The sequence below is a fragment of the Littorina saxatilis genome, linkage group LG16 (assembly GCF_037325665.1).
Source record: "Littorina saxatilis isolate snail1 linkage group LG16, US_GU_Lsax_2.0, whole genome shotgun sequence".
NCBI classification, from domain to species: Eukaryota; Metazoa; Mollusca; class Gastropoda; order Littorinimorpha; family Littorinidae; genus Littorina; species Littorina saxatilis.
In genome coordinates this window covers 34809916-34823513 of record NC_090260.1, presented here as the reverse complement: position 1 = coordinate 34823513, position 13598 = coordinate 34809916, and the positions used below count along the sequence as shown (strand labels likewise).

Sequence of the window (13598 nt, the reverse complement as noted above, 5' to 3'; positions counted from 1 at the left end):
TTTCTGTTTTGCTTCAGACCTGTTTCTTCTTCTGTCGCACTGCTTTCAGAACACCTACGCCCGAATGCCGGCTTCTGGCATGGCCACATGCACTATTAATATTGGATTGGATTGGATTGGATAAGATTTACAGTCCAGTGAGGTTACCCTCATGGAAATTCGGGCTGCTTTCTCCCCGGGGAAAGCGAGCTGCCATACATACGGCGCTACCCATATTTTTTTTTTCCTGCATGCGTGTATTCATGTTTCCTGAGACTTAATGCCGTGTGAGATGGAATTTTTTTTTACTTTATTCCAAGTCCCACGGGTATTTGATGGACATTTTTATCTATGCCTATACAATTTTGCCAGGAAAGCCCTTTTGTCAATCGTGGGATCTTTAACGTGCACACCCCAATGTAGTGTACACGAAGGGACCTCGGTTTTTCGTCTCATCCGAAAGACTAGCACTTGAACCCACCACCTAGGTTAGGAAAGGGGGGAGAAAATTGCGGCCTGACCCAGGCCTGAACACGCAACCTCTCGGTTCCGAGCGCAAGTGCGTTACCACTCGGCCACCCAGTCATAGCCTATGTGGCTTTCAAAACTCCTTGCAAAACATCTTGCTCAACTAAGTGCAATGTTCATGAAAACAACTTGCGCTCATGTGTAAATGCGCATGTTTGAGCCTGTACGTAATAATGTATTCAAGTGAAAATCAGAAGAGATGCAGCAAAATAATGTTGTGTGACAATTAGAAGAATGATATATACTTATATTCTGGCATGTACGTCATCCGTCACCAATGACCGTATTATTTTAAAAAGATCGATTAAATGGCAAAAGAAGGCCATCCGTACTCCGTTGTGACTATTAAGGACAATAAAACCAACACACTGAAGTTTCAAACAAGGGGAGAGATCGAGACAGACAGAGGGGAGGGAGAGACTGAGGTGGAAGAGGGTGAAAACAGGAGAGATGGTTCAGAAGAGACGTCGGAGAAAGCGGCCTCTCTCTCTCTCTCTCTCTCTCTCTCTCTCTCTCGTTCTCTCTCTCGTTCTGTGATCGGGGATGGGAGAGAGAGAGAGAGAGAGAGTGTGAGAATGGTCAGAGACAAAGTCGGAGACAGCGAGAGGGGAGCCGCTATCTTAGACGTTCTTTAAACAAAATAAAAATGGTGTATATCTTCCATCATCCCAGTGTTCTACTCGCAGTTGCCGGACATTATTTTCACACTCCAGAGAGGAGACTTACCACAGACATTCGCTGCCTTGTCCCAGCTTTTCCCGTCTGCACACTTGCACATATCCTTCTCGGAATGGGAGTCGTAGGCACAGCTTGTGGTGTCAGCACAAATGGTGGTAGCACAGTTGGGCGTGGGGATGTTTGGAACAAGACCTGCAAACAAAGTAAAAACAAGGCAAGTTTTTATTGAATAAATATGTATTAAAAAAGTAAAAGTGGTGCAGAAAATACACTTAAAACAATTAGGCAAAATCATGGTATCACTTTACAATTCATATTCAAGAAAAATAACGTCAATTAAACAGTGACTCACGACACTCGAACTGACAGACAAGCAGACTGGCGAGTAGACATATGCACACCCACGTATATGCATGTTTTAAAAAAAGAAAAAGAAAACAAGGAAAGAAGAAGACAAAACCCAGAAAGGAAAACCAAATAAACAAGGGCAAAAAGAAAAAGAAAAAAGATTAAACAAAAAACGAGATGAAAAAAAGAAAAATCAAAGAAACAAGTACTGAAGTACAAACGAAACAAACAAACAAACAAAGAAAAAGAATGGACAAATTCAAGACAACCGATAAAAAAACAAAACTAAATAAAAATCATAACAAGCGAAAACCTTACCACAAGTGGTGTCGGATTTCATGACAGAAATGCTGGGGTTGCATTTACACTCATGCCCGGCACTCACTGTCATGCACGTGGCATACAGCACGCATGACGTGATGATCCTGCAGTCCTTTGAAGGCACGTCGGTCTTCAGACCTGGGGTAAGAAGGCAGGCATGCGTTACTCGTAGCAAGACGCACCCATACCGTACAGATTCACTGAGAAAAGGGAACAGGCACAGAGATAGACACACACAGAAATACAAACACATGCGCGCTCGCTCTCACTAGCACACACACACACACACACACACACACACACACACACACACACACACACACACGCACACACGGTTCTAAAGCAGGGTGAACACTCAGCGATTTTATTTCCGACTTCATCTAAGAATTGACCCAGGATATTATTGAGAATGGAACATACACACACACACACACACACACACACACACACACACACACACACACACATGAGCGTCACAGTCCACAAAGACACACACACACAAAGACACACACACATACACACACGAGTGTCCACAAAGACACACACATACACACACACATACACATACACACACGAGAGCGTCCACAAAGACACACACATACACATACCGTCCACAAAGACACACACATACACACACAAGAGCGTCCACAAAGACACATGCACACACACACACGAGTACAAACAAACACGCACACACACACATACACTTACACACACACACAGATACACTTACACACACAGATACACTCACATACACACACACAGATACACTCACACACACACACATACACATCTCTCGTGATACAAAATGCCCATGTATTAGGCTACATCTCAAGGGGAGTCAGTGTGACTCACCACACGTTCTGTTGAAGAGCTGTGCAAAGTCCTGCTCACACAAACAGCTGTGCTGAGTGTCCGAACACTGGGCGTAGTCTACACACGGCGGAAAGTCCACACACGCTGTGTCCGGCCGTTTGACTGATGCTTGCAACCCTGCATAGAAAAAACGACCAGACCTAAGTTATGCAGTGATGATACAGTGGAACCACCTTCTTAATATTAGGTCTATAATTCGTACATTCGTCTCCGGGCCACAAAGCTTCGTTTTGGTAGAAGGCCACACAGTACTCTCAGCGTTGCCAATGGCATCGGATGTGATCCAGACACACATAAAAACAGGGGCGGAGCAGTTAAGCCCGAGGGGGGAGGGGGGGGGGATTACAACCTAGGGTCCAGGGGTAGGTAGAGGTGGGGTACCGTGGCAACGCCCCGTTGGGGGGTCTGGGGGGCAAAGCCCCCCTGAAGCTGAAGAAATGTAGCTATCTTATAAACAATGTGTGGCTTATCCTTGATTTTAAACATGATCAACTGGTGTCAGCAGCCACTCATTATTTCTTTTTAAAGTTAGTATTAAATAATGGCAATGTATCGTCCATGATATCTGCTCCCGACATCATATATTCTGATTCTGATTCTGATTCTAGTATGGTCAGAAGGAAGACATGTCGCATAGGAGTGGCAGTTAAAACTGTACAAACATGATACTGATTAAACAATTAACTCTTCCCCCGGCTTTACAGACTGAAACAACAACATAATTCACCAACAGGTTTGGTTTTTGTTTTTTTACAGCCGAAGGGGGGGGGGGGGCCGGGGGGGGGGGCCGGAACCCCTGTAACCACCCCCCTAATCCGCCCCTGTAAAAACAGAGCTGCATCTGTCGCGCCCGCATGCCAGCCGATGTTGAGCTGGCCATGATTGTCCTTGGAATAAGGACATCCCCCCGCTTGAACGCATACCGAAATTAAAATCCTGAATTCTACATGTGCAGAGAGAAATTATTTTGAAGAATTTATTTCAAGGGTTGCCACTAGTTCCTGCTAAGAAATGTATTCATCAGAAAAGCCCTCACCTCCTCTGTACGGGAAGCACACAGGCTGTTCATTTTTCATGTGCATAGAGAAATTATCTTGAAGAATTTATTTCAAAAAATGCCACTAGTTCCTGCCAAGAAATGTATTCGTCAGAAAAGCCCTCCTCTGTACGGGAAGCACACAGTGTTATGGAGTGGTATAGCCCGGTTTTTAGACAATCATAAATGCCTCTACACAACTCTATAAATTTAGTATTTGTTTACAGACTTGAATGTAATCTGAATAGTTGTCCGCTACCGTAGCTTACAAGGCACAAGCGCACACGCACTCACACACGCAAAAACCTGGTGTTAAATGGATCTTGACACTGCCAAGACTAATTATTATTAGTTTACAAAGCTTTTTACATCACAAAATCATTTCCGGCTTCGACCAGTACCCTAGGCCGACAACACCGCAAGAAACTCTACAGTCCAAGACGCAGACACCTTTTGGCTCAAACAAAGCAGCTTAACAGGTAAGACGAATAGGTATTCTACTGTACGTTACCCTACTGCCATCTTTCGGCTTTCAAGATGTTGGTATGGCTGTAAGTCCTTCAGACGACTGACAAGGATGCACCAGTCCTCACGACACCGCGACCATTGCTTGACGTAGTCCTTGATCCTTCCAGTTCGTCTCGGCGGCTAACTGTAGAACCCTGCCAGCTCTCCATGCCATGGTCATGTACATCAAGCCGCAGTTGACTGGTTCAGTTCAGCCTCCGTCGATGAAACCCTCCAGTTGGAACACTGTAAAGTTTATAGTCCATAAATCAACTTGTCTTTAGTTTCTTTCACTCGCACAATAAAAATACTCACTCGTCCAACATATTAAGCTGCATGAGCCAATATAATTATTTACACGTTAATTCCTGTTTTCTAAAGCCAAGAAAACGTTACGTAAAACCCTCACATGTTTAAGCAGTGTAGCACAATAGCTTAGGCCTACACAATAACGCTAAACACAGAAACAGTCACTCTTCTCACATAACGGACAACATGACATGAAAATATAAGTATTTAACCGGTTTCAAACATACCTCAAAAGAGTGTAAAGCCAACATTTAGTACAGTCGCCGGCCTGGCATGAATATGAAAATGGAAGATATCACGTAAACTGATAGGGAAAGTTCGTCAGTCTTCATCCTTCTTCAGTCAGATACCTAAAACAGGAGCCCGTCTGCTAAAGTGTTACGAAAAACATGAGTCGAGCTTGGCTCCTTGACGGCGACTGATTTTACAAAGTCGTTCTTGCTATGACATTGCCAGTGAGCTGTCGCCTGCATTACTTGCACGTGAAAAACCTTGTCAGTTACACAAGGTTCAACTGCGGTCAACGCGACGGTATGCAGCCTATAGCCCTTTCCAATGTCTGACCATCGCTATAGTCTATTCTATTTACAACAATACACATTATCAAAAATACGAGTAAACCGCTTCGTAACATCACCCCCTTTCCTCAAAAGAAAATGAATTGTTGAAAAAACGATGAAATTTTCTGAATCTCGATCAGAGATTATCCAAAAAGTCAAAAGAATTATATACAGGTGTCATGTTCAGAAGCTGTTTAAAAAAAATATCATGAATGAAACTCGAGTTAGACCTTGGCCTTGCAAGAATATACCAGTCAACACATCAAATCAAAAATCAAATCAAATCTGAAAATGTTACTGGACAAACAGGACAAACAAAACAATCATTCACACCCGTGTAAGCGCACGTGCCTTGAGATAGAAACAATACTGCTAAAGGGTCAAACAAACAAACACTATTGGGCGCCATTTGTTATGGTCCTTTATTGGCCGGTTTCTAGACAATCATAAATGCCTCTACACAACTCTATAAATTTAGTATTTGTTTACAGACTTGAATGTAATCTGAATAGTTGTCCGCTACCGTAGCTTACAAGGCACAAGCGCACACGCACTCACACACGCAAAAACCTGGTGTTAAATGGATCTTGACACTGCCAAGACTAATTATTATTAGTTTACAAAGCTTTTTACATCACAAAATCATTTCCGGCTTCGACCAGTACCCTAGGCCGACAACACCGCAAGAAACTCTACAGTCCAAGACGCAGACACCTTTTGGCTCAAACAAAGCAGCTTAACAGGTAAGACGAATAGGTATTCTACTGTACGTTACCCTACTGCCATCTTTCGGCTTTCAAGATGTTGGTATGGCTGTAAGTCCTTCAGACGACTGACAAGGATGCACCAGTCCTCACGACACCGCGACCATTGCTTGACGTAGTCCTTGATCCTTCCAGTTCGTCTCGGCGGCTAACTGTAGAACCCTGCCAGCTCTCCATGCCATGGTCATGTACATCAAGCCGCAGTTGACTGGTTCAGTTCAGCCTCCGTCGATGAAACCCTCCAGTTGGAACACTGTAAAGTTTATAGTCCATAAATCAACTTGTCTTTAGTTTCTTTCACTCGCACAATAAAAATACTCACTCGTCCAACATATTAAGCTGCATGAGCCAATATAATTATTTACACGTTAATTCCTGTTTTCTAAAGCCAAGAAAACGTTACGTAAAACCCTCACATGTTTAAGCAGTGTAGCACAATAGCTTAGGCCTACACAATAACGCTAAACACAGAAACAGTCACTCTTCTCACATAACGGACAACATGACATGAAAATATAACCGGTTTCAAACATACCTCAAAAGAGTGTAAAGCCAACATTTAGTACAGTCGCCGGCCTGGCATGAATATGAAAATGGAAGATATCACGTAAACTGATAGGGAAAGTTCGTCAGTCTTCATCCTTCTTCAGTCAGATACCTAAAACAGGAGCCCGTCTGCTAAAGTGTTACGAAAAACATGAGTCGAGCTTGGCTCCTTGACGGCGACTGATTTTACAAAGTCGTTCTTGCTATGACATTGCCAGTGAGCTGTCGCCTGCATTACTTGCACGTGAAAAACCTTGTCAGTTACACAAGGTTCAACTGCGGTCAACGCGACGGTATGCAGCCTATAGCCCTTTCCAATGTCTGACCATCGCTATAGTCTATTCTATTTACAACAATACACATTATCAAAAATACGAGTAAACCGCTTCGTAACACACAGGCTGTTCATTTTTCATGTGCATAGAGAAATTATCTTGAAGAATTTATTTCAAAGAATGCCACTAGTTCCTGCCAAGAAATGTATTCGTCAGAAAAGCCCTCCTCTGTACGGGAAGCACACAGGCTGTTCATTTTTCATGTGCATAGAGAAATTATCTTGAAGAATTTATTTCAAAGAATGCCACTAGTTCCTGCCAAGAAATGTATTCGTCAGAAAAGCCCTCCTCTGTACGGGAAGCACACAGGCTGTTCATTTTTCATGTGCATAGAGAAATTATCTTGAAGAATTTATTTCAAAGAATGCCACTAGTTCCTGCCAAGAAATGTATTCGTCAGAAAAGCCCTCCTCTGTACAGGAAGCACACAGGCTGTTCATTTTTCATGTGCATAGAGAAATTATCTAGCCACTAGTTCCTGCTAAGAAATGTATTTATAAGAAAAGTCCTCCTCTGTACGGGAAGCACACAGGCTGTTCATGTTTCATGTGCATAGATAAATTATTTTGAAGAATTTATTTCAAATATTGCCACTAGTTCCTGCTAAGAAATGTATTTATAAGAAAAGTCCTCCTCTGTACGGGAAGCACACAGGCTGTTCATGTTTCATGTGCATAGAGAAATTATCTTGAAGAATTTATTTCAAGGATTGCCACTAGTTCCTGCTAAGAAATGTATTCATCAGAAAAGTCCTCACCTCCTCTGTACGGGAAGCACACAGGCTGTTCATGTTTCATGCGTATAGAGAAATTATCTTGAAGAATTTATTTCAAAGATTCCCACTAGTTCCTGCTAAGAAATGTATTCATCAGAAAAGTCCTCCTCTGTACGGGAAGCACATGTGCGTCTAAGTAGTAAGATGGTTTCAGCCTGGCCAGATCTGAGACGATGAGTCTCATCGTTTACTCGAAAGGACTGTGCGTTTAAATAGAGAAACATTTGTTGATTTAAAGACACAGCTAAGCCTCCCGTAAACCATCACAGATACGGTCAGGCTTTTACACACAGTACAAACACCCTTTCATTTAAACACTCACCGCTTGAGAACATCCTAGGTGCCCTCTGTAAAGAGCGAGCAATTTTCAAAGAATTTATTTTTGCGTGGTTTATCTTACCCCTGAGCCATCGTGAACCCGTGTGATCCAGTTTCCCTTTTTCACAATGTAGTCGTCAGTGAGTAATTTGAATGCGACTCGATGTGAGCTTATCTGCAATAGCACGTTATTATGTACCTCTGACTATGCACGAAACAAACGGCTGTGGTTCACAAGAACTCTCGCGATGGCTTTTGACTGTTCAGAGGCGATAAACCGTCGTCTGCTAGAGAACCACGACCTTGCTAACTTTCAAAACTTCGAATTGTACTGATCTTGTCTTGATGAAAAAAGAATTCTTTTATGATTTAAGAATGTTTGTCTCACAAGCTGTCAATTTATTATTTAGATTTTAAAAGTTAGGTCTAGCGCCAAAACGCACCACCGTCCGAGGTCTCTGAGACAATCCGCAAAATTAATTCTTTAAAAATTGCTCGCTCTTTACGTAGGGTACCTAGGATGTTCTCGTTTGGTGAGCGTTCAAATGGAAGGGTGTTTGTACTGTGTGTAAAAGCCTGTCAGTATCTGTGATGGTTTACGGGGGGCTTACTGTGCCTTTAATAAACAACAAATCTAAACAAAAAAGAGAAGAAAAACATTTTGTCGACATAAGGTAAGTCTTGAAACCAGTCTTGAAAAGGGAATTGCACTGGTATCACTTCCAGAGATCTAGGTCACGTCATGTGGTGCTCATGAATGTAATGGTCTATACCCCATTCCACACAACCGTTCTAGCTTCCGTTCCCAGCCGTCCTGAGATCTAGGTCAAGTCATGTGGTGCTCATGAATGTAACGGTCTAATACCCCCATTCCACACAACCGTTCTAGCTGGGAAGCCGTCCTGAGGACGGCTGCCACAACAATGAGACGCTGGGCAAACGGCCGTTTTTGGCATCTTTGAGCAGCGTCTGACCGTACTAGCCAGGACGGCTGGGAACGGAAGCTAGAACGGATGTGTGGAATGTGGGTATGACAACTCAGTGTGTGAGTGCGCTAGCGTTGCGTTACCATTGCGTTAAATTCCATTAACGATCCATGAGTTCCGTTGCCGATGTGTTAAGGTTCCATTACCGTTCATTTGGAACGGGCGGGGAATGCCTAAAATTTTGAACATGCAGCCCGAACCGTTCCTACCGTTCAAAAGAGTTCCGTTAACGTCCATTGGCGTTCCATTAAGGTCCCCTCCCGATCCCTCCCATTCCCGTGCCGTTCCTTGGTCGCTACGGGAACGGGACCTAGAACGGATGTGTGGAATGGGGGTATAAACAAAGTCAGATGGTATCGGTAATGTTCAATAAGTTAGGCAAAGTAAGACACTACTCATACTTCCGAGATGGCCAAATCAACCTTCAGTGCCTGAATACAGTTCCAACAAGGAACTTAGTCGATAAATATCGACAGGGGGCCGACAAATGGTTTAAATGGGAAATGTGTGTATATGGGTGTGGGTTTGAAACAAACAAACAAACCAACCCATGTGAACCCCGGGCCGCAGGCCTTCGATGTAGTGATTGAAAAAAAAGGATGTTCTCAAATGGTTCAATTCTCATTTGGTCTGATTCTCAAATGGTACCGGTATACTCCCCCCCCCCCCCCCTGGCCGCAAGCCTAGGAGTAAAATTTTATAGACACTGACCTTCTTCCCAGGGGTCATTGACCCAGTTTTAGCTATGAGAGGTGGTTCGCCCAGAGGCTGTAGAGTATACTGGGGCGGTCTCTTTGATGTCTTGAGAGGAAACTTGGCCAGGGTAGTACATGCACCAGAACTGGTGGACACCAAGGACAAACATGAAATCGAAGCAGTTTGCTTTCAGAGAGAACGGTCGTCAGCAACTCAAACTTCTCTGTTTTCTTTTTTTTTTTAAATCTGACTGTCTTTGTGGCCCCCTGACTCCGCCCCCCTCCCTCTGTAAGGACCCCCCTCCACAAGGACCGATTTTTGTCAACATTTTAAAGGTCGCTAGAGAGGGGTTCCACTGTATGACCTAACCGCTACTGGCAGACGGCCTCAATCTTCACGCGCAAAGACGAGATTAATAGGTGCTCGGTTTTGGTATTTTGAATTACATTACATTAAACCTTTGTTGGGTTTCATGGTCATGGCAACAGCCATAATAATATTACATGATGTATAATATCATATTTCAGCATATGTGAATTACATGTCATCATACTAAACTGTCATACATTTTTATTCCTACATTATTGTGATTGATCACAACCAAACCTACTATCATTGGACACATCCAAATGCAAGCGCCTGTTCTTGACAATTTCCCTCTAATCTAAATATAAAATCAGTGCAATTTCCTGGGTCGGGCTTTGCCACAGACACTCACGGTTTGGCCTGTAGGTAAAATGTACAATGTATTTTCTGATTTGTGCACAAAAGCTTTTTTTCTTTTTTCTTTTTTTTAACATAACAATGTTTAATGTCACTGTATGTTTAAAAGACCATGGTCATATTTGTAAAAAAAATGTTAAATTAGAAAATAAATAACATTTTGGTTCATGATTTTTCCTACACCTGTGCTAAAAATAAGAAATAAAAATGTCGGGTATATAAGTCACTCAAATACAGCTAGGTATGAATGGCTCGGTTTGAGTTTGTTGCAGTTGACCCTGCACAATGCGACATATCATGTTTTTGTTGAACAATTTTGACGTCACCCCTCCCATAGGGTGACGTATTTCACAACTTCCTGTGTTACACAAACTCTGTGATGACCAATTTTGACGTCACCCCTCCCATAGGGTGACGGATTTCACAACTTTCTACAGATGAACAATTTTGACGTCACCCCTCCCATAGGGTGACGGATGTCACAACTTCCTGTGTACACAAACTGATGACGTATTTCACAACAAAATGGCGCTGCCCATGGTCAACCTCGAAACTATCCGTATAGAATGGGGGCGTCCTCGCCCCCATAATGACTTGGTCAAAACCTGGGCAAAATATGAATTTATATCAATTAAGAATCACTGAATAGGTAAAAATAATTCCTTACAATATTCAGTTCATTATATTTAGTCAAGTTTTGTTTTATATTTTAGCATTCCATTGCTGGGATTTCGGGTGGCTTGCTCCCAGAAGTTAAACAACAGCTGATCTGCCAGAACTCAAGGCAGGATTTTTTTAAAATTAATGTATTATCTTATCGCCTGGAAATTAGTGTCGCTTTCTCTCAGTGGAAAGCTAGCAGCAACAAGAGTCGCGCTACCCTGGTGTTTATGTGTAATCAGCCATCTTCGCTTCTGGCAGAAGGGTCGAGATATTTTACGTGCCACTGAGGTGACACAGGGGTAGGACATGGTAATGTCTTTGAGTCTGCTAGTAAACGTGACCTGTTTCCGCCCCGGCCTGGATTCAAACCCGAGATCTAAGGATCACAGTTGCAGAGCTTTACCTACTGATGTCATGTCAGAAGTCTACAAGCCGAAACAAGAGTCCCTGCAAAACAAAATGGTTTCACATCGCCACAAGAGCTACTCTTTGCGGTGAGATGATTGTCAAGATGTCACCACAAACCGGAAATACATTATATATCGGTCTTTGGGCGTTCAGTAATTGAAGTTTTCCACCCTTCCATAGGGACCAGCTTTTTAAGCCTGTCACTTGGGTGGTCGTCATCAACAGGTTTCACTGTATCTGTTTCAGGAATACGTACCACACGTGTGTTCACTTTTGATACTGAAGTTCTCATCACACAAACACTGCCCCCTGTTGCTCTCGCACGTCGCGTGGTCCACACACGCAGTGACTTGACTGCAGTCAACATTCGGCACCTCAGCCTTCAGTCCTGGACAGAGAAAGTGACTGATTTAGTTTGTTTGTTTGTTTGTTTGTTGCAAAATTAAGGTGTTGATTTCAGGATATGGAAACAGTTTGTGTTCGACTTTGTTTCATATGTTTGATGATGTTTTCTTTCCTGGAAATAATATACGTTAATTGTATTTTTGACCAAAATATGACATTTTACACAGTTTGAGACAGACAGTGTTCATCCGAAACCGCGCTCAACTCAACTCAACTCAACTCAACTCAAATTTATTAATCCATATGGAAACTACATTGTAACAATACTCTTTTCCAATCAAAAGAATAAGAATGCATAATAAACAAGTCGCGTAAGGCGAAAATACAATATTTAGTCAAGTAGCTGCCCTTTTTCAGCAAGACCGTATACTCGTAGCATCGTCAGTCCACCGCTCATGGCAAAGGCAGTGAAATTGACAAGAAGAGCGGGGTAGTAGTTGCGCTAAGAAGGATAGCACGCTTTTCTGTACCTCTCTTTGTTTTAACTTTCTGAGCGTGTTTTTAATCCAAACATATCATATCTATATGTTTTTGGAATCAGGAACCGACAAGGAATAAGATGAAAGTGTTTTTAAATTGATTTCGAAAAAAAAATTTTGATAATAATTTTTATATATTTAATTTTCAGAGCTTGTTTTTAATCCGAATATAACATATTTATATGTTTTTGGAATCAGCAAATGATGGAGAATAAGATAAACGTAAATTTGGATCGTTTTATAAATTTTTATTTTTTTTTTTACAATTTTCCGATTTTTAATGACCAAAGTCATAAATTAATTTTTAAGCCACCAAGCTGAAATGCAATACCGAACCCCGGGCTTCGTCGAAGATTACTTGACCAAAATTTCAACCAATTTGGTTGAAAAATGAGGGCGTGACAGTGCCGCCTCAACTTTCACGAAAAGCCGGATATGACGTCATCAAAGACATTTATCAAAAAAATGAAAAAAACGTTCGGGGATTTCATACCCAGGAACTCTCATGTCAAATTTCATAAAGATCGGTCCAGTAGTTTAGTCTGAATCGCTCTACACACACACACAGACACACAGACACACAGACACACGCACATACACCATACCCTCGTTTCGATTCCCCCTCGATGTTAAAATATTTAGTCAAAACTTGACTAAATATAAAAACAAAAACATCATAAGAAAATAAGTGAATATGATTATTATGAGTATGATCACAGTCTCACTAACGCAAACAGTCATCCGTCAAGTCAAGTCTGCCAACACACAACTCACTTACACAACAACAACAGCAACAGCAATACAATTTAACAACAAGTCGCGTAAGGCGAAAATACAATATTTAGTCAAGTAGCTGCCATTTTTCAGCAAGACCGTATACTCGTAGCATGGTCAGTCCACCGCTCATGGCAAAGGCAGTGAAATTGACAAGAAGAGCGGGGTAGTAGTTGCGCTAAGAAGGATAGCACGCTTTTCTGTACCTCTCTTTGTTTTAACTTTCTGAGCGTGTTTTTAATCCAAACATATCATATCTATATGTTTTTGGAATCAGGAACCGACAAGGAATAAGATGAAAGTGTTTTTAAATTGATTTGGACAATTTAATTTTGATAATAATTTTTATATATTTAATTTTCAGAGCTTGTTTTTAATCCGAATATAACATATTTATATGTTTTTGGAATCAGCAAATGATGGAGAATAAGATAAACGTAAATTTGGATCGTTTTATAAATTTTTATTTTTTTTTACAATTTTCAGATTTTTAATGACCAAAGTCATTAATTAATTTTTAAGCCACCAAGCTGAAATGCAATACCGAACCCCGGGCTTCGTCGAAGATTACTTGACCAAAATTT

At 41.8% G+C, this 13598-nt stretch overlaps 1 protein-coding gene and 1 long non-coding RNA gene across 9 annotated transcripts in view; both read right to left on the bottom strand.

The window, feature by feature from the left end:
- The window catches only part of LOC138950918 (multiple epidermal growth factor-like domains protein 10), a 59421-nt gene that overhangs the window by 2638 nt on the left and 43185 nt on the right, over positions 1-13598 (bottom strand). For 7 of the 8 annotated variants that reach the window (XM_070322623.1, XM_070322630.1, XM_070322626.1 and 4 more), the window contains 4 exons: positions 11613-11744; positions 2710-2847; positions 1852-1992; positions 1234-1377 (listed from right to left, as the gene is read on the bottom strand). In XM_070322623.1, coding sequence (XP_070178724.1) covers positions 1234-1377; positions 1852-1992; positions 2710-2847; positions 11613-11744 — 555 coding nt within the window. The remainder of the gene's footprint in view (positions 1-1233; positions 1378-1851; positions 1993-2709; positions 2848-11612; positions 11745-13598) is intronic. The other variant, XM_070322629.1, reaches the window with a different exon arrangement.
- Positions 4079-6424, bottom strand: LOC138950917 (uncharacterized). The gene is made up of 2 exons (XR_011450866.1): positions 4810-6424; positions 4079-4519 (listed from the first exon to the last, which is right to left on the bottom strand). It is a non-coding gene; the product is annotated as an uncharacterized lncRNA (long non-coding RNA).